We start from the raw sequence: 27,070 nt of genomic DNA on the forward strand, positions 1-27,070 counted from the left end.
CGTGCCTCGGCCCCGCCGCTCACCGCGCTCCCGGCCCCTGTGCCCGCTTCCCTCCCGCAGGGTTACTACACCCGCCGCGGCGGCGTCGGCGAGAGCGGGGACTTCATCACCTCGCCTGAAATAAGTCAGGTGTTCGGAGAGGTAATGCAGTTCCTTGCATCTTAAGTAATTTTTTTTTTTTCACTTTATCTACGGGGGGCTGGCTAGGATCCTGGTGGACAACAAGCTGTCCATGAGCCAGCAGTGAGCCCTTGTGGCCAAGAAGGCCAATGGAATCCTGGGGTGCAGCAGGAAGAGCATTGGCAGCAGGTCAAGGGAGGTGATCCTGCCCCTCTGCTCAGCCCTGGTGAGGCACATCTGGAGTGCTGTGTCCAGCTCTGGGCTCCTCAGGACAAGAGAGACGTGGAGCTCCTGGAGCAGCTCCAGTGGAGGGTAACAAAGATGATTAAGGGACTGGAGCATCTCTCTTATGAGGAAAGGCTGAGGGAGCTGGGCCTGTCCAGCCTCAGGAAGAGACACTGAGAGGGGACCTCATCAATGTCTGTGAGTATCTGAAGGGAGGTGCCAAGAGGATGGAGCCAGGCTCTGCTCAGTGGTGCCCAGCAATAGGACAGGAGGCAATGGGCAGAAACTGATGCACAGGAAGCTCCACCTGAACATGAGGAAGAACTTCTTTACTGGGCAGGTGTCCACGCACTGGTACAGATTGCCCAGAGAGGTTGTGGAGTCTCCCTCACCAGAGACATTAAAGAACCATCTGAACACAATCCTGTGCCATGTGCTCTGGGATGACTCTGATTGAGCAGGGAGGTTGGTCCAAATGGCCCAGTGTGGTGCCTCCCAACCTTACCTATTCTAGGATTCTGTGATTTCCATGCCAGTGTTCAGATACCTTACCAATGTCAAAATACTTGAGTAGCAATGATAAGATTCAAGTTATTTTCCGAGGGAAAAACTGATTTTGAGGGAGGAAGGAGTGTTTTGTTTTTCTGAAAGCCCTTTCATGTGTGTAGTCTGAAACACCATCTGTGCTTAGTAACACTTTCATACAGAACTTGCTTATAAATAAAAAGAGTTATGGTGGTTTTCCAGTGTGAAAACTCCCCTCAAAAAAAATCTCCAGAGTTTGATCTGGCTCATTCTGGTTTGTGTATCATTTCCAGCAGTGAAGAGTGGCTAAATTCTGTTCTCAGTGATGCTTTGGTAAATTCATTGTCAGGAAGAACAGTTGTCCAGAGGCACTTCAGCACTGATCTGCATTTGAGCCTTAAGTAAAAGTTCTTGCTCCAGCCAGAACAGAGTCCCCACATTTACTGATGGAGAGTTGCTTCTGTTGGGCTGACAGCAATCGGTCAACAGTTTTAATACTTAAGAATGTGAAGTTATGTATCATAATTCTTAATTTTAAAATATGGAGACAGAGTGTCACCATGTTACCTTAGTTATTATCAGACAGAAGGCAGATACGATTTTCCACAAGTGCTGAAGTTACTGCTGTAACCTCTGTGTTGTTTCTCACTGACAGTTAATAGGAATATGGTACATTAGTGAATGGATGGCCATGGGCAAACCAAACACCTTCCAGCTGGTGGAGCTGGGCCCAGGGAGGGGCACCCTTACCGACGACATATTGCGGGTAGGTGAAAACTACTCACATTCTTTGTTTCTGGCTATAGTCCATTGATGCCTTTTCCTGGTCTTAAAATCAAGAGTCATACACGGTTAGAAGGGGAAAAGGGATTTTACCTTGGTATTTATTTTAAGGATCCTTAGGTGTACACGTCCAGGTCATATGCATCGAGATGCACCCCGCCAAGTCTATCTCTGTCTCCCCCCCCAACATTGGGTATAACATTATAGGCTTTTCTAATTAGCATATCTATCAAAGATTCCCCAATGAGAGGCTCAAGTGAGCCCCCCTCCCCAAGGAACCTTCCCCTGGATGGTTCTATCTTGGTTTACAGAATGTGTTCTGGAGAGGACCTTGGGGTCTGGGGCACACTGATCCCTAGCTACGAAGCTTCTAAAATGTTTGGTCTCTTAGCTTGACAAACAAGTCCAAGAATGTAGGCAAAAAGCACTAGGAATACAGAAGTTGTAAAAAGGTATAACAGGGGTATAAAAGAAAAGGCAAAAATCTTCATGGCATCACCATAGCCACAGTGAAATCTGAAGGGATGGTGTTTTGCTGTCAGGGTTTACCTTTCCCTAGTAACCCGATCACTTCAGTCAGGTTGGCAGCTCAGACTCTAATCAGAATAGATGAGTTTCTGGGACCAGGGCTCTCAGGTGAAAGCAGAACAGGGGCCAGCGTGTGCACACTGTGCAGACACACCCGTGACCTTCCAAACACCACTGGATAGAAGGGGAGGGCAGGAATATTCCCTTCTTAATTATTTCTGTGTAGGAAAACATTATCCAAACTGAAAACCATCTAGGAAGGTGTTGCTATGTGCAACTGGGATGGATCCTTAGTGCAAGGAACAGAAGCTGGAAGGACAATAACACAGGAATGAAATTGAGTTAATTCCTTTGGGGATTTCAGGGGCTTATTTCTTTTGAGTTAACCCTTTGTGCTCAGTCATGCTTGCATGGCTGTCTTAATTAAAATGCTGCTGACTCATAAACAGATTGCTAATGGGATTTAGCACCACATAAGAACTTTTATTCTATTTACATATGTTAATGAAAAAAGTAAATGTGGGATATCAAACATTTGTTTAAGGTGCCTGGGAAAACCGAACCATTTCTCTCCCAATGATAGACCTTCTGCAGGTCTTAGAGGACCTGCTACTACTATTCCAAATTAGCATTTCATATTGTTGCCCTTAGAGCCATGAAATGTGTGCTGGGTTTTGCAATTTTACTAGAAACATAGCAGCTTTTATTAAGATTTATGAAGAAAATCCCACTTCCTACCAAAGGAGCAAAATGCAGTCTCTCTCACTGAGATTGTTTTGTTATTAAAGCCAACTAAACCTTTTATCTTGACTGTAAATAGTGAGAAGAGAGGTTAGTACTTAAACCTTTAATGTACACAGCACAAGACTGTGCCTAATAGAATTCATCTGCCTTTATAGGTCTTCAATCAGCTCGCCTCTGTTCTTAGTAAATGTGATGTCTCTGTTCATCTGGTAGAAGTGAGCCCCAAACTCAGTGAGATCCAAGCAATGATGCTGACAGGAGGGAAGGTACAGCCAAACGCTGAGGACAAGTCTGCTTACATGAAAGGCGTTAGCAAGACTGGAATTCCCATTTTTTGGTACAGAGACATTCAAGATGTGCCACCAGGTAAGGAGCTTGAATGCCTCGTTAAAGGGATGGTGCTCTTCCCTCACTGACAGCTTTTGATAGCAGAGGGCATCTCTGCAAGCCTTCACACTGGACAGAAAAGTAGTCATATACGTATTTGTTCTTACTTGCGTGAGTCTGAGGCAGGATGTTGGTTCATTTTCATCACTGCTACCTATTCTGCCTACCTTCATTTGGGGATAGCTACCCAATTTCCTATATTCTGACTTTTTCTTTTCTGGGGAAAAAAAAACTTTCACTGGCTTTGCCTGAATCTCCTTTCATGAGATAGTGATCTAAAATTCATGGACTGGAAGCTAGAGCTAGCTGTAGGAATGGTGCCTTTGATGTGTCCAAGCTGGAAGTAATTATAATTTTTTCACAACCACATTAACTAGTTTAATTCATTAAAAAGCATAAAAATATTTTAAACTGGAAGCTGCTCTGGAAGCGTTAATAATTTAATGCATTCTTTTTTTACCTTCCCACAGGTTACAGCTTTTACCTAGCACATGAGTTCTTTGATGCCCTGCCAATACATAAGTTTCAGGTATAGCAAGATTATTATTGTAATTGTGACCATCTGCTTAAACACCTTTTCTCTTTGAGGAAGAACAGAATTAAGGTGCCAAGCCAGACACATGCCCTGTCTCTGGTGATGAAATAATTCTAACTGAATTTGGACAAATAAGGCTTAATTCAGCTGATAACTGTAAAATTAGTAATTGTTCTTGAATGGAAAAACTTGAAGAAAGCTAAAGATTTCTTTCTGCTGAGAGAAATCTCAAGGTTTTGGGATTTTTTAATTTCTTATGCTACATTAATGCAGCTTTTAATTTCCACATGATTTTCTGTAATACTAATAACAAAAGACTGAAGGGCTTTCATTTGAATACTAATGAGAGTAGCAAAATAGAGGCTAATTATGATTCAGAAGAAGCTAATTAGTTTATGAAAATTACTGCTAGAATGAAATCTATTCTTTGGATAAGTCAAATGTTGCCCTGTCAATAGAAGAGGCAGCATCTTTCTTCAGAGCATCACTCATTCCTTTTAAGAATAATGAAACCTACATTTGTTGGCTCTGCAGCTGAGACTTCACCACAAGCTTTTTCAAAGGCAGTTACTGGAATTAAATAGGAATGAGTCATAGTTGTTAATAATGTATTGTGTTCCTAAAACATTTGTGAAAAGGCTTGACATGTTAGTTCAACCAAAAAAAGGAGGTACTGTGGTACCTGTTGGAGAGTTAAACGAGTACTCTGGGCTCGTTAAACAGCGAACGGAGAAAGGCTGGCGTGAGGTGTTGGTCGATATTGATCCAGAAGTTCCTGACCAGCTGCGGTTTGTCCTGTCACCATCCAGGACCCCTGCGACACAAAACTTTATTCAGGTGAGGTTATGCCTACTACAGGTCGTCCTTACACCTTTACTGACTCTTTCAAGTACACTTAGCACTTCTCAGTTACCCTGTCAGCAAGAGGAAGGCTCTCAGTCTATAAATGGAGCTTAAAATTTCCACAAGCATTTAATTTCATATGCTGTGAAACTACAGCATAGAAATTACCACGTGTATCAAACTTTGCAAAATAGGAGCTTGAACACACAAAATGTCTCAGAGAGCAAATTGAGGCAGCAAGTGACAGGCAGAGTTCTGCACTGTGTGTGTGGCATCACCAGCCAGAGAGTGGCCCTGCCCCAGCCAGGCTCTCAGCCTGCTGCAGGGTACTCAGGGCAGCTGCCTGCTTCTGTGCCAGGCTGACCTTCAGTGGGACGTGGCTGTGATTGGTTTCTTCCTGAAGTTCACTGGATACTCAAAGCTACAAAATTAAGTACGGGAGATTAAACCCAGCTACAAAGTCTCACACAGGAAGGCCTCTCTGAAGGGTGTACACAGCTGAAGCACTGTTTTTGTTCTTTCAGTACCACAGTAAGGAAGTTTCACCTAATACAGATATTCTCGGTAGAAAAATTTTCACTTGACTACAGGTTATCGAAGAGATGACTGAAATCCAGCACTCAGAAAATCCTAATTGAGAATGAGTGATTGCAAAAACTAGCTCAAGCTAGTACAGATAGCCTAGAATGCGCCTCCTATACCTGTGTGTCCCAGCAAAGCAACAGCCCCAAGACATCAAGTGTGAGGGATACTTGCCCTGTGCTTGTCTGCTAATACAGGTGTTCTGGTCTTTGAACTCTGCACTAGCCAGAAGAAACAAGAGACCACGTGGAAGTGTGTCCTGAGGCTGGTGTCATTGTTCAGAGGCTTGCCTCTCGGATAGAGAAGGATGGTGGGGCTGCTCTGGTTGCAGATTATGGCCACGATGGAACCAAAACTGACACTTTCCGGGTAAGGTGTTTGCCCTGTAGCAATAAGCCAAAAGACTCTGTTATCTTTGATCATCAGGTTCTTGTAAGACAAAGTTCATGGGTGGACATAATAGCAAAAACTGCATAAAACTGAATAATTCCTGTTTAATCAGTACCCAGAGGGGTTTCTGTCAGATGGAAAGGGTAATCTGAGCTCTTGCTACATTTATGTCAAATTTTCCATGTATAATTTGCTATTCTCACCCCTCAAATGCACAACTTAGTTTTTGCTGGCCCCAGCTGTGATGGCTGGACTACAGCTGACTGTAATCTTCCAATTTCATTTTCAGGGTTTCCGGAATCACAAACTTCACAATGTGCTGAGGGCTCCAGGTACAGCAGACCTGACAGCAGATGTTGATTTCAGCTATCTTCGAAAGATGGCACAGGGAAGAACAGCTACGTTAGGCCCCATCAAACAGCGGGAGTTTTTAAAGAACATGGGCATTGACCTCCGACTGCAGGTACAGAGTGCTCACAGGCACAGGAACTCTTCCAATCCACAGGCAATACTCTTAGACAGCACAAGAGCTTTTGTAAAAATCTTTGGTTTTAAAATGAAGTTGTTCAAAATAACATGTAGGTGCGAGATAGAAAGCTGCTTCTGTAGATGTAAGTTACTCCAGATCCCTGAAACTGATCATATTATATTTAGGAGCATTTAATGCAAAACTTGCATCAATGTATGGGCTGTGGACCACCACCAGTGATCTCACCAGTTCTACCAACCATCACAGCACTGTTAGATTAAGTGAAAAGGATGCAAGAAGGGATTGCAGGTATGCAGGAATTTATAGGAATCCAGGAAGGACTACAACGTGCTTTTTTTTTTTCCAGGTGCTCTTGCAGAATTCAGGTGACACAGCAACTCGTGAGCAGTTACTTCACAGCTATGATATGCTGATGAATCCCGAGAAGATGGGGGACTGTTTTAATTTTTTTGCCCTGCTGCCTCACCAGAGACTTGTACATCCTGACAAGAAGGATAAGCCAGAATCAAAGTCTCCCCTACCACCTGTTGCTGGATTTAATGAACTGTTACTAAAGTAATTTCAGATACTATTGTAAAATGTGTGATGGCTGTTTCAGAGTAGGTCTGGTGCAGCACACTAAACCTCTTGACTGACCTGCTCAAAGCAGTTTGAGTGGAAATAAAACACTGCACGTACAAAAACAAGCACACACAGAGCAGAGCAGAATGAACAATGGTTTGGGGGTCTTATGATAGAACTGAGTGAAATACTTACTAGTGGAATCAAAACTTGTCAGTAACAAACAGATGCACTAAGGAGTCTTTAAATGTATTCAAGCTTTGGTACTTGAATAAAATCAAGATGCCTTGACATCTCTGAAGATATTTTTATAAAGAGAATAGTGACAGGATGCATGTAAAAGGAGTTCCTGCCAGCAGAATTTCCACAGCAGGACACATCTGACAGATCCACAAACAAGAAAGTATAGAACCATTTACTCCTAGGAACATTTGATAGGAGAGAGAATTCATGTAAATAAAAAGAACGAGTCTGATAGGGAAATAAATTTTATTTTCAAGCTTATCAGAGGATATTTACAAACAATGGGATGTATAAAAATATAAAAGTACTTGACAGTGTCATTTTGAGGCTATAAATTTTACATGAGCTTTTTTCTAGCATCACCATAGCACTATTGCTTGAATGAACGCAACTTAATTCATCTAGGGGTAAGGGCATTAAACACTGTAACCTACTGCTGTCAAAGTCTGCAGTAAAGGGAATAAAAAACTCAGCTATTTTTACTACTCTAGGAACTTTACTCATAATGTAAGTCTGATTTTTTTTGGTTTCTTGACTACTAGTTAGTTGCTTGTGGCTTCTATTGTCTGGCCCCATAAGTCTGCATATATCACCAGGCAATCTCCTCCAAAGGCCAACAGCATTATTTTTATTTTAATACAACTTGAAGAATAAATAGCTCACATAATATTTTGAAGCAGAGCAGACCTCATGGGGAGAGACAAAAGCCAGGCCTTCTACTTCATTACTGTCCCCTCCTTTCTCTATTCCTGTTGTGCTTTTTCAAGTGACTGAGCTGCTTTATTTCCTCACAAACACGAACACCAGAAACAACAAACCCACAGGTAAACCTGAAGTGACAGGTCAAGTATAAAATCTGAAGTTTAAAACCAAACTGCATCTACATTAGTACAGGTAGGATGGAATATAGCAATGGCTTCACTGAAATGTGGTCACTTGAGCAGTGAAGTTGAAACACAGCACTACTTCCCTTGCCAAGAGTGGGCAGATACCAAACTACCAGTGTCAGAGGTGACCGTCACGCTCTGGTTCCAGAGATGAAAAGCAGTGCCTCTCTCATGAATCAGTCCTGAAACCCTCCCTTAACAGGGTTAAGAAGCCAGAGCTCAACCTTTGCCAACACAGACACCTACAAAACGCAGCGGCACATGGATAAAGGGCAATGGAAAAGAAAAGATGGGTTAAAGACCCAAACCTGCCTGTGGGCAATCCTTCTGCAACTGCCACTGACCACTGCCCGGTCACTGCTACTGCAAGCAGCTGCCAGCCCTGAACTAACCATGTAACATTTTAAATATATCTAACAACTTAAAAAGCTGCTCACCTGTTTCCTTACCTGAATAACAACAGTAGGAAAAGCTACTTATCTACATACAAACAAAAAAGAAAATCTTTGTAGGAGAGAGGAGATATCCCAAAGCCTCTCACTGCCTTTGCAGTTCAAGCCTGTATCAGTATTTTAGAAATATTTCCAACTAAGCTCCAGTTAAGCAGCTTGGCACACCAGGGATGCATACAGCCTTCCAGCACCCTCCAGCAACACAACGCTGTTATCCCACAAAAAAAGGATTTCACCTTTTTCATTTTTTACTATAGGACCAAAACCAAAATCCTTCCATTTGGAAGAATTCATGGCCTCAAACTTCTTTAAAATACCATGAACTTGAACTGTCCAAGGGAATTCTTTCCAAAGAACACGGCTGATTCCTCTCTATTGTGCCACAAGTTTGATTAGCGGTTGGGAATCCTTCAACTGAGGCACAGAGAAAACTAAGTTAGGAGTTGGTTTTGGACTCTTCATTCAGATCAAATAGTTCTGACCACAGTAAACAGGATGGGAGGGGCTGCAGGTTAACGTGGGAAGGCAAAGTCCTTTCTCCTACAATCCAGCTGCCCTGGCAGAAGCAACAGGTGATGTGGTATCCACTGTTACTTCTAGGTTTTGAGCAGAGTTAACATACAAGCTAGCAGGCTACAAACTACTCCTGATGTAAGCCCAGGGAACCTTAAAAAAATTAGAAAATATTAAAAATTTAAAAATCTTATTACTCAAAATGACAGAAGAAAGCTGCATGTATTTTTCCCTATTTTTCCACATCCTTCTGCTAGAAGCTGGTTTTCCAGAGTGAAAAGGATATGCTACATCAACTCTTGTGTGCTCTCTGTGCATTACTTGTGTAGTTTTAAGGCAAAATGCCTTTGGCGTGTATCAATGACATGCCAGCCTTTCACAGCAGTGCGCTGTTGTGGCTTATTGCTTTTTTTAACAGACAAAATAAAGGCCTAGCACAGTTTTGATTGTCATCTCCTTAGATTGTCAGCCAGCATTTCAAGAGGAATGTAAGAAGTTATGGGGTTTTCTTTTTTTGTTGTTGTTGGTATCTGGAAAAAGTTCAGTTAGGGCCAGGACACACATACTTAACTGTCTTAACAGCAGCAAATTATTCCTTCATCTGTGAAGCTGTATTCAACTAAACCACCCTGTTTTGCTTTAGCCAAGGTAATCTGTACTGATTTCTTTACAGAGTCTCTTCACCATCCACAGTTTAAGAAACAGGAGATGTATCTAAGTAACAGAAAACAGTCCTCTATGGCCTAGTAAAAAGAGATTAGAAAACTACTACAAAACTCTTACTGTGTAGGCTATGAAAAAAACAAAAACCCTTGAAAAACACAAACTATTCAATCTGTACACACTACATCTCTGTAACGGCTCTGTAGCCACCCAGCTCGGTGAAATGTTCCCCAACAGGGCTTATCCCACTGTCCAGTAACTACTCATAGTTAAAGTCAGGGATGGAGAAAAGCTTGTCAGATGACAGTCTGTTGCCATGGCAATGTAGGATCCTCTGGGCTTTACACACCAAACTATGTGTACAGCATTTGGAAAGAGCAATAGCTGCTTCAAAACTTATCTTCAGTTTCTGCCTGGAGTATCCTCCTTTGCTGCAATTTAGCATAATGAACAAATCAAGGGTCTTCTTCCATGTCATCTGGATTAGGAGCCATAATGAAGTGCTGTGGGTACTCGAGGTTGTGTTCGTAAGCGTGTTCTTTCCAGCGTGCATCGTCGCTCTCGTGGGTAATGTAACGCTCTCCAATGCGCGTTTCAAATTCTCTGAGGTCAAGCCAAGTCTGGTAATCCTAAGGAGTAAAAGAGATTTAAGGAAGCAGTTTTAAGAAACAGCAGCACTACATTTCCACAGACAAATTCTGCAGTTTCTCTCCATTTTTAGTGTGAATAGCCACAAGATAAAACCAACAAGATCTGTTAAAAAAAAAAGGAAAAAAAAAGAAAACCAAACACAAACACCCTCCCACAAATTGCCCCAACACTGTCCACAAAGAATAGTTCAAAATTAAATAGGCTAGTATCTAAGGTTATCAAAGCATCATATAAACTCCATTCCAAACAAACCTGTTCTAAACCAACTACAAGTTATGGCACACACCAGGTTGTGTGTCTACTTCAGCACTGAACAAACAGTGTTTGTGCTGATTTCACAGGGCTCCATGCATTCATCACTGCCCACAGTCAGGGGGGAAACCAGAACAGCAAACCCATACTGCTGTCAGACAGAAGGGAAAAGGTGGGAAGACAGTAAGACAAGTTTCCCTTGAGGAAAGAAGCCATTAACAGATGGGCAGAATCCTGGAGCACATCAAATGAAAAGCTATAACCAGAAATACTCAAGCCTTCATGAATGCTTGTTAACAGAATGTGATAGCTGCAGTTTTCATAAGCCTCTGAAGGATTTCAGCCAAAAAAATTATTCACCCTTAATAAACACAGTGAAAAAGTTTACCTGTAACCATGGGTGACTAAGGGATTTGTCAACACTGAATCGTTTTCTCATCTTCACTTGAAGCAAATTGTTTATTAAATCAATGGCTGACAAAGAAGAACAAAAATTATGTTTTTTAAATATTAATCACCTCTATCATCATTCACATGCTACAGTAGAAATTTATTTTCTATGTGTGAGTGTATTCTACACTGAACTTTAAATTTAACCAAGCTCTTGAATTTTATATTTAGCTTTGCTTATGTTAAATGAGGCTACAAAATAGGGGTGGGGTAAGTTCCCCCTACTTTTGATGGAAACACTAAAAGCTTTATACTGTGTTATTCATTAATCTTTTTCCCTACTGATTTTAGTGATTTTCAGATGTGCCTAAAAAGCTTGCGCATAAGCCTGTGTTCCACAACGACGTGGGTACTCCCACTATTGTATACTTTTGTATACGTCCTTCCACATCTACCCGTGTGTTAATCATGTATTAACCAAACATGGTAACAACATATAACCAAAGCTGGCAGTGGAGAGCTCTAGAGACCAGCCTTGTAAACTTCTGGGTTGTTCAGACCTGACATTTAAATCCATGCTTGCTAATGTACAAAACTAAAATTCCAGATTCAACTTTGAACCGTTTCTGTGATTATAGTTTGGCTAAAATAAGCCAGCATTCAGGAAATACCCACACATTAGTTAACTTTTCCTTGGGACTTCTGGGAAGTGTCAGATTACCCATCCCATTTGTCATGCATGAAATTCATTTTTCTTGCTAAATCTCCTGACTCTCCTGCCCTGAAAATTAGCTAAAGCATTATATTTCACAGTTTATCTTTCACAGATATACTTAGCTCTTATTTATCCACTTTGGCATAGTCTACTAAACTCAAACTATCAATAATTTTCACACTCCTTTCTAAATGAACCTTGAGGTTTAAGCATTTGAATGTGTTATCTACATACACAGACATTCTAATAGAGAAAATTAATTTCTTTACCTTCACTAGAAATTTCCTTCCAAGGGTTTGGTGGGTACATAAATGCTGCATTTTGAATCTGGTCATTGATATCCTCATCTTCATTAAATGGGAATGTACCACTGAGGCTCACATAGACAATAACTCCTACTGACCACATGTCTAGGGAGCGGTTGTAGCCTTTGCTCCTGAGCACTTCAGGGGCGAGGTACGCAGGAGTCCCCACCACAGAGCGCCGGAAAGACTTCTCACCAATGATGCGTGCAAAGCCAAAATCACACAGCTTCACCTGCAGAAGCAACAACACATTTTTAAACTGAGAAATCTCTGCTTGACTTCACACCCTTTCTGCCATCACTTAAAGCAGACACAAGACCCCATGTACGCCAGTCAGTTAAGGTTTTAGGTTGCTGGGTTTGCAACATGCAGGTCAGCCATGCTTCAGATCAAGACCTGAACTGGCCTTGCACAGACTTGGGTCTGAGGCAGTTTGTGTATCACGTGGCCACAAGTGTGCAAATACGGACATAAGATCTTGATTCCAAACCCAGCTCATTTTCAGAGGGGAATCCTCACTCTCACAAGGTACAGAACCAAAATTTAAAATGCACATGAATCCCAGCCAAATCACATCCCTCATAATTGTATTCCAGAAGCTGGAGGCTTCAGTACACAGAAATCAAACACTGAGTTTTAGCTTGAACTCAGACCCAGCCAGCTCTTGAGAGAATATCCCGGTCAAAAGCATTAACAGCTGGCACATGCACCGATGCTCAAATCTTCATGGTTCTGCAACAGTTCCTTGGCTTGAACACAGCAGGCACTTGTGGACATAAAAGGATTCAGATCAAGTCCAACACATAACCCCAAGTCAATAAGCCCTCCTCAGGGTATAAGAAAGAGCAATGCACTAAAGGCACTTAATGGGAGAAGGGAAAAAAAGAAGACAACTACAAAACATGCAGTTCAAGTAATTCTAGAGTAAGTCAGCTGGAAATCCCACAAGAGGTCACTTTTTAAGCAGCAACGTCGATATTGCTTTAAAAAAAAGCCCCAATGAATAGTAATAAAAAGTATTGTTTAATCTTCACTCACTTGAGGGAATGGTTCTGCTGATGCTAGTAGTACATTTTCTGGTTTTAAATCACAGTGCACAATATTCTTGAAGTGTAAATTCCTCAAAGCAACAAGTATCTACAAAATGAAAGAACATTTTCAGAACACATTCAAGCAGATCAGAAGTGTCAAAAGACACGCACACTAACCAATACAGCAATTTTTATCAACATAGTCCTCAAGAACTAACCCATGTATACTGTGCAAGCACTGTTTTTTCCAGCCTGCCAAGACTTGAAAACAATGGGGTTTATTTTCCCCACCCTTCCCCCCCCACCTCTGTCTTTTCAAATGCTTACTGTTTTGACATTCATCTTTAGATGTCCATAATGTTATGTCTTGGGAAAGAAGGGTCAAAAAAATTAACATAATTAACATTCAAAGTTCTTTTCTTGTTTATTCAACTTTCATTAGATGTGCAGCTCTCTACATTGTCTCTTCAAATAACAATACAGAAAACCTCTTCTCCAAATTCTCCTAATTACAAAACCCATATCTAGCCTTTCCTCTAAAAGCAGAGGAACTGAATGCCCACCTGAGTGACCATGAACTTAGTTATTCGTTCTGGAAGTCGACTTTTCTCACTGGAAAGAATCATCTCTAGCATATCTCCATGCAGCTTTTCCATCACAACAAAGACCCGTTCTGGGGTTTCAAACATACATTCCAGGTTCACGATCCCAGGATGATGCAAATTCTAAAATAAAGTAGCATAGGTACATCTTGAATTTCACAGAAACGTTGCCCACAAATCAAAGCACAGTTAGGTGGAGAGTTAGAGGTGAAAAAAAAAATCTGTGGGAAGAAACAAGCTTGAAATAAATGTCAAACCATGAAATATGCCAACTACTAAGGATAATTGGTTTGATACAAATTAGCTATAATGATTAATTTCACAGCTGATACATGTTCTGTACTCAAGCTACCAAGTATAAGAGTAATACTCAAAGACTGAGGAGCCAGTAGTGGAAAACAGCAGAAAATAATACTGAGGGAGACAACATGGAGCCAAAGTACCTATGTTTGGTGTATCCCCTACAGGGGGGTAGGTATCACCCCAAGTTATCAACTCTATCAAGTAGTCAGGAATTCCTGCTCTTCTAAGATTCCCTCTTACAACAGTACTCAGAAATCACAGACGTAAATTTAAAAATCAATTCAGAGCACTTACACACAATACAAAAACTCCTTAATGGTTTATTTAAGACAAAACTCCAGCATGATCCAAAAACGCTTTCATACCTGGAGAATGGCTACTTCATTACGAAGCTGACTTTCCTGTTTAGTTGGAAACCTCATCTTGTCAATGACTTTGATAGCCACATCTCTTCCAGTCTTCCTGTGTTTTCCTAAACAGAAAGTCAGTGTGAGCCATCAAGAGGTAGAAGCAATTCATAGCTATAAAATATTACAGCAGAAATTCATTTTTGGGGAAACAAGTATATTCTGTCAAGTGTACAATATTACCATATTTATATCTAGAATTGCAAATAGTATAGGAGTAAAAGAAGTGATCAGCCTCCACAGGAATTCTGTAGTTTAAATTTAAACCAGTTACCACTCTGCTGTCAGGTACACACACAGACATTAGATGTATTGGGTGAAGGTTTTGCTCATGCAAGGGATTTGCACATGAGCAAGTAATAACTACTCCATAGCATATTGCTTCTCCTGTAAAAACAACAATTCAAGGCCAAAGTGAAGACAGATCTAAAAACCCACTCCAGTGGTTTCACGGGCTCCACATGCACAGGAAATTACACACCTAATACTCTACGGGAACATGAGAGTAATTAGGTGCCCCAAAGAACAGCAACACATTTCACACCCTGGGCAGTTTGCTGTGATGAAAAAGCTCTAAAAGATGGTGGTAAGAAAAACACCATGCTGACAGCACCACATATTATTTCTTGCTGCAACCTGCATCAGCTGCATGAGAAGCATTTTGCAATATGCAGGGAGGCTGTATCAAGGGCTAGGTGAGGAGCTGTTAATGCTTCCCCAGCTTCTTCACAGCTGCTGAACTGGTTTCTTTCAGTCACATCAGAGAGGTTAATAGGATCACACACACACACTGCAAGACCTTGGAAACCTAAGACATTTAATACTGAAGTACTACAGAACAGTAAGTCTACACCAAAGAAAAGTGTCATTATCTGCTCAGCGAAGGGTTTGGATGCCATTTGAGGAAAAGGGACAACACACACAGCTACAGTGCAAGTGGCACAGAAGGGTCTACCAGCACTGCTGTGGGGAGCCCAGGTACACCTCAGTAGCCACCAGCCAGCCTCCCCTGCTGCTCTGTGGTCAGCACTGGTGGCCAGGGCTTAGGCAGGGCACAGGAACTGCTCCACAGGCTGCTCTGCCAAGCAACTACTGCACCTGCCTTTGACACCATCATGACTAAAGGGCTTATCTCCACCAGATGAAGGAAATTATACTGAAATGTAGCAGAAATACAATCAATTACAAACTAGATGCAAAACACTATGCAAATGCTACTAGACTGCTAAGGAATGATAAGTAAACCAACTCATCTAACAAAACACCTAACTACGGAAGCTAGACTACAGCTAAAAATTGTCCATGAAGAGTAACAGAAAAGCAGCTTGAAAATTCCTTTTATTAAACAAAACACAACCAGCCAGTTTTTAGTGCAAGTTTTACATCAGTAAGAAAATGTCAAAAATAGCTTTTTCTGACTCCCTTTTTCAGATCTTTCAAACTAATCAAAACAGGAAAAGCAGAGGGAAACTGTTCTCACTGATGCAGGAGTGGGATATCTGTATCTTATAACTTTTGATTTACAATTTGGAAATGTTTCTCAAGAATAGGGGACACAAAAAATACAACATAAAAGAAAAACCCAATCCAAACCCCACAACAATGAAAGCAACTTAATTCTACCATTAACTGTCACCATTATTTCAGTAAGACTACACAGGTGGGGATAAGCCAGTATCAGAAGTTACCAGAGCTAATCTCCCCAAATACTAGCAAAAATTAAGCAGTGTGCAGAGGCAGCAAAACCATAGTCTTTTACATTGTCTTTTCATACTCTTTCAGCTTGTGATTTTATCTTAAGAAGTATGCATATCCTATATATTTTAAGCCCTCATTCAGTAAAAAAAAAAAAAATTATAAAAGTTTTTTATAATTTTTTATTATGCTTACAAGCACTTGTAAGCACTGAATCATGCAAAATACCAAGCTGAGATTTATTTACAAGGCAATTTAGGAAAAATAAAAGCCAACCATTAAAATAAGTGTCTGCATTTGTTCATTTATATTCATAAGAGAGGGAGCACACTTTGATTCGCACTCTGCTTTAAGAAATACAGAGGGAGCAAAAAACCTGACCTCTTTCAAGAGTGATGTAAAACCAGACCAAACTGTATTTCCACCAAGCAGTTTAGAAGTAATAAAGTATCTTACTACACAATTGGCACACAGAAAAATCATAGCTACAATACTTCCTGATTAGAAAGAAAACATGACAGAAACAGAAAGATTACCACTTGTAAATCATTACTTATGACTTTTTCTTTCTTTCCAGATTTATGGTCTGTGGCTTTCTCAACACTTGAGAAATAAACAAGATTAAAAACAAAAAAGAGAGAGATAGAAACAGAGTTCATATGCATTTCTAGTATTTCTTCTTTTTTTGTGATTACATACTAAAAACAAGTTATATGCTGTAACAGAAGGTTTTAAAATACTAGACTTGAAACCTAGGACTAAGACTCTTGACAAAGAATACCTCTTTCTACTTTACCCTGCTGACAGAAATTTGTTTGCATAAAATACATCAATACTATGTTTGCATCCATACTGTCAAACCATAAACTATATGTTTTTCTAATTGTTTTTGGCCACATCTCTCAGGTGTCATTCAAAACAAGTATAACTGACAGCAAATATATGACTTCTAATACTGTGTAACACAAACAACAGTGTTAGAATTTGCAATATAAAAAAAATCATTAAACATGGCCAAATTGGATTGCTTTGTATTTAACAGTGGTCAAAATACAATGCATAGTCTAAACTGATTATGATGCCAATGCAAAACTGTAAATGCAAGAATTTTAAGAAATACTGTATGTAAAACTGCAGAGACGTGCAGCAAAATAAAACTTTTAACAAGATGAACTTCACCTAGACATTCTAGATGCAGCTAAGTAAACATGAAAAGGGTAATTTTATCAAGGAGACATTCTACCTTAATAAATGCATAATGGAACACAATGCAATTTACCTCCATATACAATTCCAAACTGACCAGAACCCAGCACCTCATCAGCAAATATTTGGTACACAGAGCTGATATCCTAATGCATGAGAAAAAGAAATCACAAATATCAGGAGTCGTTAAAATGTTCAGGATGGAATTAGTTATTACTGGCTAGGCTGTAATTATATTTGGCATTAATCAAACTCTGTAAAAGGTACCATCATTACACTGAATGGAGTGGGAAAACACAACAAGCTTTTTCTGAAGAGGATCCAATGAGCTGCACCGTAAGCAGGGACATATATTCATAAAAACTAACAGCCATGGTAGGTAAGTAAGTTACTTCCTGCTTATAACATGGACTTCTTTACCTACAGTGCTCTGGTGTTGCTTTCTCATCCAGACACTGTTACTATCAACTACTTTATAATACTCAGATAAATAAATACCACTATAATACAATGCACATGACTCACCACATTCTCCTGGACCTGGCAATTTGAAACAGAGATGCTTAGAGACAACTCTTCTGCAATAAAGAAGATAAAGCCAAGTAAGTAAATAGAAAGGGCAGGCTTTTTCTAGTAAAAAGATGAGAAAAAATGAAAATCAACAAAAACCCCTTACTGACTTCTAACCCAGTATTGGTGAAATGATTTTTACTGTTGTTCTGCAGAACCTTGGTAACCTGAAACTCATTTTACAGATTGATTAGATAAATAACTCTGGGAGTTTTGCTGGGATTGCTTGTCTTTTTTTCTCCTATCCCTGATAACAAAAATAGTAGAACAATACAAGTGTGTATACAATAGACAGCTGGAAAACCAAAAGCAATAGCAATTGTATCATAGTTCATTAAAGAATAATGATTTCTGGTAGCAATAAAGAAAAATACAGGCAAGAGGAGCGGGTAGATCCCTCATAGCCAAATGAATGTGGCTTCTTATCTTCCATGGCACTAAGATATACAGAATTAATGCATAAGAAAAGGAAACATATCAAAGAAAGCAAGTAACAGAAGAACTGATAAATAAAAAAACAATAAAGCCCATAATATTAAAAAAATCTTTGTTTCATGGATAAACTACAAAAGCATATCAATCCTTGGAATATAAGGGCACATTCAGGAAGTATAATTTCCAAGTAAAAGTATCAGATAAAGAATTAGAATTCTTCAGTCTGAAGCAGCCATTGACATGAATTTTTCATTACAGGAAAACACTGATGCATAGGCAAGAAGAGATATACCAAGGAAGGTAGAAAACACCCTTCTCCTTTGAATTCCAAGACCAAAGTAAAGCATCTTAGACTAACAGACACCTATCACTTGATGTTGGGGTCTCTCTCTCTGGAGACATTCTAGGCCCACCTGGATGTGCTCCTGTGTAACCTGCTCTGTGTGACTCTGAACTGTCAGTGGGGTTGGACTGGATGATCTCCAGAGGTCCCTTCCAACCCCAGCAATTCTGTGATATTATTATAACTTAAAGAAAAAAAGAATGAATTATACACTAGGTAGATAGAAAAGACATTATAGATTTACTAGCACTTTGAAAAGAGCCTTCATCATCCTAAGAAGGGCCTTGCACTTTAAAAACACAATTTTAGATAAAAAAGAAGACATCTGTATTTCATTTTTGCCACCTGTGCTTTATCTCAAAGACGGAATTTACAGACAAGATAGGAACAGATGCTAATTCTCAAAGACACTCTGAATTCTGCATCTGAAATATGAACATGTTTATGCATACTGATTATTGACTATAGCCAGGTCTGTATCGAAGTAACCGTACAGAAAACAACAGAAAACAATAAAGAAGTCAGACAAAAAATCCCTAACGTCAACAAAAACTGCAGCAAGGTAACTAGAAAACGAAGATACAGTTTTTGAAAGTGTTTTACAGAACACACTGAACCCTTCTCCACAGATGGCTACAGAACACAAAATAACTGAGAGGTAAGGAGTGAGTTATTCCTTCCAAATAAATCCATTTTTCTAGCGTCTGAAATGTGCAAAAGTGCTGAGAAGTAGTCACTTCTAAGAAGTAGTCACTTCCTAAGAAATTAGTAATGCCACAACTCAATACATAATCTACACCAGGTAAACAGCTTACTTTCTCTCTCATTTTACCATGGTTACACAGGATTCTTTGCTATGGCTCAGACTGGAAGAACATCCTCATTTCTAACTACCTCTGGCAAGAATGTGGAATAAAATAACTAGATAGTGTCTTGTGGACACTGACGCTACAAATTCCCTGCTGCTGCAAGTATTTCAAGCACTAGCAATGTCTCCCTCCTCCTTTTGGTCTTTTCATTTAAAAGTATGTATTTGAGACTTTGGGGACTTCTTTTTTTAACTAAAATCGAATTACCTTAAAGGCTCTGGAGATACATTTCATGATTCACAAAGTGTAGGAAGAAGAGGGATGAACAGACATTTTTTGGTCTTCTGAGAGTTTTAAAACCAACCTGAGTTGTCTAAAAATATGTGAATGCCACTCCCTGACTCACAGTAGTTTCTTATACTCCTACAATCCTAAACATACTAAAATACTTCCCCTCGGCATTTACTGCTGTAGTTGTAATCCCTACCAGTGTCAATGAAATGTTATTTTTTATATCTGAAAAAATACTTGTTTTGGAAAAATCAACTGTCTTTGCAAGTCTGTCAGCAACAGTAAGCCTTAGGAGCCAGAAAATGAAGGAAGCGTGTGTGTGTATGTATATATATATATATGAAACTAAAAATTCCATTTCAAAAGTGGCATTTTATGTATGTATAAAGCCAGGTATGCGGCACCATCCTACAGATATGTTTCTTCACTGTAATTGAATACCAGTACCAGTACTGCCATTTCATAATTTACTATTTTAGACCATTGCTGCATTTCCAGAAAGTGCCTTTACCTCAGACTAGCTCCTACATGTTCTTAACTGCTGCTGGTACAGAGTAGCCAGATATCAGAGACAGAGAAACTGATCTCAGAATCTCCTGCAAAAGAAAATTTTACTACAAGGAGATTAAAGAGTAGGAATTCGAAAGGAAACTAAAGAGTGAAAGCATAAATCTCAGTACAGAATGAGAATGAATGTTGTTGCAAGGAACAAGGAGATGTCTGAAAAGAAAGAACACAATATGTAAGTTTAGTGGAGCCTTGATAATGAGTGTGATCCTATGCCAGAGGAAAAAAGGGAGGGCAGGTGCATAAAACGAAGACTAGGGTACTTCTTATAACTATGCACAGCTCAGAAAAGTTTCTTCCATCACGGATGGTATTTACATTGCAACACTAACTCCTTTTCTTCTCCTTAGCCACTGACATCTCACAGAATTTTTACAATATACATATATATATAGATGCTAACATCAAAAGGCATCCAAATTCAGTTCCTTCCAAGTGTATGTAAACAATCTGAATATATTTAATTAGTTATGTATATTAGAAATATCTAATCTATGCTCCCTTTTTACATCCATGTGTGTGCTCTTAGTGCTCCTACAATAAAACTCTGCCTTCTGCATTCATATTGTAAATCTGGTTTTTTACTACTTTTTGCTACAACAGATTAAAGGATTTGCCTACCCTCCACAAACCTGAGGGTCACTTTTTAGAGACTCATGGAAAATTATGGACCCAATTCAGCAGATAATCAAGAGACAATACTTCACTCTAAATAAGCACTTTTCCAAAAGGAATCACTACCATCAGCAGCTTCAGCATATGAATAGTGCCTTGTCTGCCTGCTTACTGTGATCTTTTCCTTGTCCTGCAGCAGTGCAAACGCTAGCTTGAGGAGTGACTGGCATCAAGGCCTGGCGAATGGCTTTCTCCCAGCCCTGAGCTACGTCAAGTCCAACTCCGGAGGCAGCAAGAACTGGACTGTGATGAGTGCTGCCATTGTTCTCGCCAACAAAGTACACCATCGTGTCAGTGATGATCTCAAAACAGTAGGGGTTGCTGCCCTGCACCACGTTTGAAAAATCTCGAGGCTGAGTCACCTGGAGAATTTCTGAAAGTGGAATCTCCTGAAGAAAGATATTAAAGATTAAAAAATGAAAATGCACATAATATTTTTATAAACTAACACTCATAACTTCAAGCGTTGCAAAGAAACCAAATCAAATCAATCAAAAAAAACAAAACCAAGACACCAAGCTTCATAAATAAATTTAAACTGTGCATGATCATTGCCCACCCAGTTTTCTGAATTTCTATATACAAGCCTAGACAGACTTTCAGGCCCACCACAGCTGTCTCCATACAACTACATTTTCTACTCACACTACATTTATATTCATCATGAGACACACGCCCATTGCATGTGTAAACAATGCACAACAGAATGACCATCTTCCCCTTGCAGTTTATACAGCTTAGGCAGAGAAGAGCATGAGGGGGAAAAAGTGAGACAGTAACATTAAGGAGAGGATGCAGTTATACAAGCTAGTCAATAAGCACTGCTTTGTGCATCAGAATAGTTCTGGGTAAAGATCCTCTTTCATACAGATATTATCTGATATTATCTGCATACAGATATTATCCTCTACCTGGTCAGTTTAAGACCATGGTACAAGAGTATTACAGAACAGATCTGAAGGAAGAAATGGTTTCAAGTTCATGCTAGCTGGAGGACATTTCACATCCATGGGAAGGCATGCAGGTGCATGTCACTTGCAAGAGCAGTGAACAAGCAGGTGAACACCAGGCTGGCATTAGAGGGACAAGAGACAGCAGCTGATTGAGATGAAGAGTAAATAAATGTAAAGGCAAAAACTGTGAATTACTCCAACAGCAAAGACAAACAATCAGATCTAAGCAGTTAAAACAACGGATGCGAAGGGGCAAGTCAAAGGACTAAAAGCACTGACGTAACAGAGCAACAAGCAAGGAACATATTTTACCAGCTGTGTTTTGAATGCACAGGGCAATACAAGTATCAGAGAGGTCTGAGAAGAGACTGCATTGGTCAAGATAGGGATGAAAAGGATCTGGGCAAGTTTAGCTGGGTGTACAGAGAAAAGGCTTGATCTTAGAGATGTTATAAAGGAAGAAGCTGCAAGATTTGGACCCCCACCTAAAGGTATAAGACAAGAAAGGGAAAAGTCCTGTTTACAAATTCTGAATATTCTGCATTTTCTGAATATTCCACCACTGAACACAATACTACATGAACAATACACTAAGCTTCATTTATATAAACATCAGGCTACACGGTAAATTTTCCTGTAAATCTTGCTTGAAACTTTCAATTGTACAGTAGGGAATAATTTGATTTGAGGAACCTTGAAATAAAACACATAAGCATGCAAACTTTCAGTCACTACTCAGAGAACACAAAAATCCAAGCCTTCATTCAACTGGTGGCCAAAGAAATTCTCTGGTAATTTTGAGGAAAGCTTAATATGCCAAATAATTCTGGAGAACAGTACATGCAAAATGTAAGGAGAGACATACTCAAGGGAATTAGAGCAGGAGCTGCAAGCTAGAGCAGGAGCTGCAAGCAACTTCTCAGAGTTAGTCTTGGTCCTTCTCACTTACAGGCTTTGGGCAACAATTAACCTGGTCACAGTTTTGATTCAAAAAGAGATGGGAAAATGGAGATAATACATAAACAGCTCACAAGTAGATTTCATATCTATAAAGCACTGAATAAATCAACATAATTATTATTCATCATTAATTACCTTGTAATACTTTGTTCCAGATTCATTTTGAAATAGTGTGAGGCATTTGCTGTCCAGTCTCCAGTAATGTCTTTTTCTCTAAAAAATGCATAGTACAATTACATAAGGAATAAACCTCTCATGTTTTCTGCTATCTCATTATTTAAATAAGAAATGCTTTAAATTACTATGATAATCATTCAATTAATCTACAGTTGCATCTTAGACTACAGAAATGAAAAAATAAACTTTGGGAATAAAGACTTTGTTAAAGAAGAAGCTCAAAAATTACTTCCACAAGCTAGCAAAAATATCACTTACCTTGCAGTAAAAGCAGTGACAACGGGAGTTACCTCATACAGGAAAAAACAGTTACTAGACATGTTTTACTGCAGGTGCATATTCTCACAAAATCTGAGTTATTTAAATTCAGTAACAACTGTGGGAGTCATGCTTTCTCCCTCTGTGCCCTCATACCAACACTGCACAGGTTCAAGCACTGAGCAAGCCTAACAAGTCCTTAATTCTTTTGTCAATACAGAACCTAGGTGGTCAAAAGCACACAGTGGCCAACACAAACACATTATAAGATTCAAATGGAAAAAGTACCTTGTGGGGGGAAAAAAAACCCAAGACAGACTCAATAGCCATTTGCTGGAAGTATCCACCAACAAGAAATCTTCCCCAACAAAAAGTAACATGGATTAACTGTTGCATATAACTGGCTTGTAATTTAAGCAGAAGAATATTCCTCAAAACTAAGACGCTTTTAGAAAGTTAATACGGCTCTGTGAATCTAAGATACTTTGCTTGCACCATGCTCATATAGTTAGAAAACCACTTCCATTCTTCTGGGACAAAAATCCAAGACCCTTGACTCTAAGTTAGGATGAAAAAGTTTGAAATATTATTCTATTACATTTATGTTTTATAAACTTTGTCATATTAAAAGCAAAGGTTGTGGTTTTTTTCATATTTAGGCAGAGCTTAAATCAGTTCACTCAGGAGGAAGCTAAGACTACCTATAGGAGTTAGACAAATAAAGCTGGCTCATGAATGGATTTAACTAAAAAGAATTACCAGACAGCACTGGGACAATGGGTGAAACCAAAAGGGTAAACCCGTCCTTCGGACATATATATGCTCTTTATTAAATCATGAATCAGGAAAGACTTTGGAGGAGAGGAATTAAGGAACAGGCTGGTAACTTACTCAGGGATTCAAAATCTGCCCCATACCCTACTCTGAGAAAGGATGGGACCACGGTCAGAAAAAGAGTAGAGATGATGACACAGAAACTTCTCATTATAAAGGGTGAAATATCTTGTTATCCAGGGAGCACAAGAAGCATACAGATCCTGCTGTTAAAATGAACCTGTCTGGAACTGATAGGAAGCCCAGTTGTTTCAGGAATAGGAAACAGCCTGACACTGCTGAGAACGGAAGGGTCAAGGGAAATTGCTGATGTTGTAATGCCCAATACGGAAGTCTCCTCCCATTAGGAAGCCCTGTGAGATCTTGTTTGGCTGGAGGTACCTTGCTTTGGGTCAGATGACTGGCCTTTTTCAGTTGATGTCATCAAGGTAGCAGCCATACTGACAGATGAAGAAAATCAAACTAAGCAAAGGTGTTCCATCAGATCACTGTTCTAAGGGGAAGTTCAAAAAAAAAGTCCATGGAAAAACATACTGGTTGTACTGAAAGTTTAAGTCAGAGCTGAATACCAGGCCTGCCCTGAACAGTTCTGCTAGAACTATTCACATTTTTCTGCTACCTGGCCTTAGTTTTTCCAGAGCCAGCTGATGATAGTCGTAACTTTTACATAGTCTTGGCTATAACCACATCTAAAATATGCCAGATACTTATTTTGGATTGTGATAAATACATCCAGGTATTAGAAAACTGAACCTTAAAGAAGTGGTTTTTAAGACAGTTTCAGAAAGACCATTTACAGCAGTCAGTTTAGCTGACAATCACAAAAAGTGAAATATTACAGTAACCTGAGCTGACTATTATCACCCCTTAACTTGATTTCAGCAGAACTTGAATAACTTTGCTTCTCTAAATCTCTGTCTCCTTCAATCAGATGCCACAGAGACAAAGAATGCAAAAGTATTTCTGCTGCCTTTCATGGACAGTCTCAATGTGCCATAATGTTCTCCACGAAATCTGGGAACTTCATAACTTCATCCTTTTCATTCATCTACCAAAAACCAAGAGGATTCACTTCCTCCCATCAGACAATACTAAGGAACCCTGTTATTTTTCCCTGTCTTCCTCCTCAATACACAAAATCAAGTAGCTTGCCTACTCAATTAAGAGCTCATTATTGGTAGCACTGGCTACCCATATCTACACCTAACTATTTACAAACATCTAGATCATTAGAATAATACTGTCAACCATGTTGTTGTTACCCATAATTTTAAGATTTCCACCTTTTCATGTAGTAGAATAGAAAAAGAGACACAAGCATTTAGTTCAACTACTCAAGAGAAAGAAGACACAAGCGAATTATTACAAGTTACCTTCTCAAGAAAGCTGAAATACTACACATGCAATTCATTTGAGACAATGTAGAGATGCTTTTCCTTCTTAAAGGGGAGCAGGAAAAGTACTATTCAATCACCACATGAAGTATTTTGAATAAAATAGAGTTTCTCCCTTGAACCAGATTTCTTTATAATGGACATCACAGCTAAGTTCTTTCAAATGGTACTGTAAATCAGAAATAAAATACACTATTTTAGAGAAATAATTTAGGAAGAAATTAAAGTAACTGACCAGGTTGTCTCTACTAGTATAGTGGACCATCCATCCTTCTTTCACCATTGTACTGCTCTTCCTCTTTGTGTGTTTGATTGACTGTACAACTCGCATGAGAGGAATATTATTGCTTGTTGAGGGACTAAAAAGAAGATACAAGAGTTTAATCTGTAACAAGTTAAAATACAACAGTACTGCAATTATATCCATTTTACACACTTAGCCCATAATTTTCAGGAACAGACACCTTTTCTTCCCATACAGATTTAGTTGATTGATGAAATTAATAAGGCATCAGAGCTCCTAATAGCTCTCCTAAGGCAAGTATTGCAGTACTCAAATTATTCTAAGGAACAGAGAAGAAACACACTGGAGTGAGGACACTTACAGAAATCATCCTCTCAAAACAATTTGCTGAGACTGCTGATCTTTTATGCTATTTGACACCATAGAAATATAATTAACATCAGCATAACCATCATTTCTTCTTGTAAGTTGATTAAACTGCTTCTTAATATTGTTGTTAGTGAAGGTCCCTATCAAAGCAAACTTTAAAGTTATGAAAATACAAACAGGGGTGTGTTAATTCAAATCACAACTGCACTAGAAAATTCTATCAATGCTCAGGTATATTAACTGTCCTTCAGACAAGGGTTTCATAATCTCTAATATTCTGAGACAGCCACTAATTAAACATACAGGTTTTAATAGCACTGAAGATGAAGCCAACCACTGAGGTGCCTGCCTAACACCAGAGCTCTACATGCAGCACTAAGAGACACATTTGTAAACACACAACAACATGAGGTAGTTTCAAAACAAAAACGTAAGGACGCTTTAACATGGCACGCAGTTACACCATAGAATTGGCTACAGGATGCTGTCATGCCGAAAACCTGAATTGCTTCAAATCCAATTAGAAATAAATGGAAAAATCCTACTTAAAGGTGGATGTTACTTCCCTTTCAGGAGATCCTTGAGCTATAAATCACTGATAGTTGGGAGGTATCATTATATGCTCTCCCTCACAAATTTGCTATTAAGCCCTGAGCTATGGTGACGTTTAGCTTGACTGAACACAACCGCACTTATCTTATTAAGAATGACTAAGAAAATCGGGATGACACTACTCAAAATAATAGATAAAATAAAAAGATCAAATTTGATTTAAGGAACTATGTTAACAGTTACTGGATAAAAGATTTCAGAAAAATCACTTTCAAGATAAATAAAACAAACTATTGCCTAACATGCATGTAGGCTGTGATGCCAATATTAAAATATCTCAACTAATACCTTTTAAATCCACACATATATAACAGTAACTAAATTAGGCTCAAGTCACAGAGACCTTAACCATACATTAGCCTTGTTAAACTGTAAGTTTTATCCTGCTTTGATAATCTAGTTGTATTTCTTCAATAAAAGTCATAGCATAACACATTTTCCAATTAGAAGAGACTATATTCCTTTAATCTATGTTTCAGATTTTCTTGAGGCAAGTGAACTTTACAAAGTATTTTCAAGCTAAAATAAAAAAAAAAAAAAAAAAAAAAAAA

The 27,070-nt window shown here is 39.2% G+C and overlaps 2 protein-coding genes across 2 annotated transcripts in view; one reads left to right on the forward strand and one right to left on the reverse strand.

Annotated features, from left to right (window-relative positions):
• The window catches only part of NDUFAF7 (NADH:ubiquinone oxidoreductase complex assembly factor 7), a 7,555-nt gene extending 549 nt beyond the window's left edge, over nt 1–7,006 (forward strand). The window contains exons 2-9 of the mRNA XM_017739881.1: nt 6–141; nt 1,526–1,636; nt 3,081–3,291; nt 3,783–3,841; nt 4,571–4,684; nt 5,498–5,641; nt 5,952–6,125; nt 6,499–7,006. Of these exons, the coding sequence (XP_017595370.1) occupies nt 6–141; nt 1,526–1,636; nt 3,081–3,291; nt 3,783–3,841; nt 4,571–4,684; nt 5,498–5,641; nt 5,952–6,125; nt 6,499–6,711 (1,162 nt within the window). The 3' untranslated portion in view covers nt 6,712–7,006. The remainder of the gene's footprint in view (nt 1–5; nt 142–1,525; nt 1,637–3,080; nt 3,292–3,782; nt 3,842–4,570; nt 4,685–5,497; nt 5,642–5,951; nt 6,126–6,498) is intronic.
• A 182-nt stretch (nt 7,007–7,188) lies between these two features.
• PRKD3 (protein kinase D3) overlaps nt 7,189–27,070 on the reverse strand; it is a 41,958-nt gene continuing 22,076 nt past the window's right edge. Inside the window, exons 9-19 of the mRNA XM_008639834.2 lie at nt 25,530–25,653; nt 22,767–22,844; nt 20,831–21,107; nt 17,554–17,606; nt 17,102–17,174; nt 14,086–14,192; nt 13,379–13,540; nt 12,823–12,921; nt 11,749–12,016; nt 10,763–10,848; nt 7,189–10,100 (exon numbers count right to left, since the gene is read on the reverse strand). Of these exons, the coding sequence (XP_008638056.1) occupies nt 9,927–10,100; nt 10,763–10,848; nt 11,749–12,016; nt 12,823–12,921; nt 13,379–13,540; nt 14,086–14,192; nt 17,102–17,174; nt 17,554–17,606; nt 20,831–21,107; nt 22,767–22,844; nt 25,530–25,653 (1,501 nt within the window). The 3' untranslated portion in view covers nt 7,189–9,926. The remainder of the gene's footprint in view (nt 10,101–10,762; nt 10,849–11,748; nt 12,017–12,822; nt 12,922–13,378; nt 13,541–14,085; nt 14,193–17,101; nt 17,175–17,553; nt 17,607–20,830; nt 21,108–22,766; nt 22,845–25,529; nt 25,654–27,070) is intronic.

This window comes from Corvus brachyrhynchos, unplaced genomic scaffold, assembly GCF_000691975.1.
Source record: "Corvus brachyrhynchos isolate BGI_N302 unplaced genomic scaffold, ASM69197v1 scaffold31, whole genome shotgun sequence".
In the NCBI taxonomy this organism is placed as follows: Eukaryota; Metazoa; Chordata; class Aves; order Passeriformes; family Corvidae; genus Corvus; species Corvus brachyrhynchos.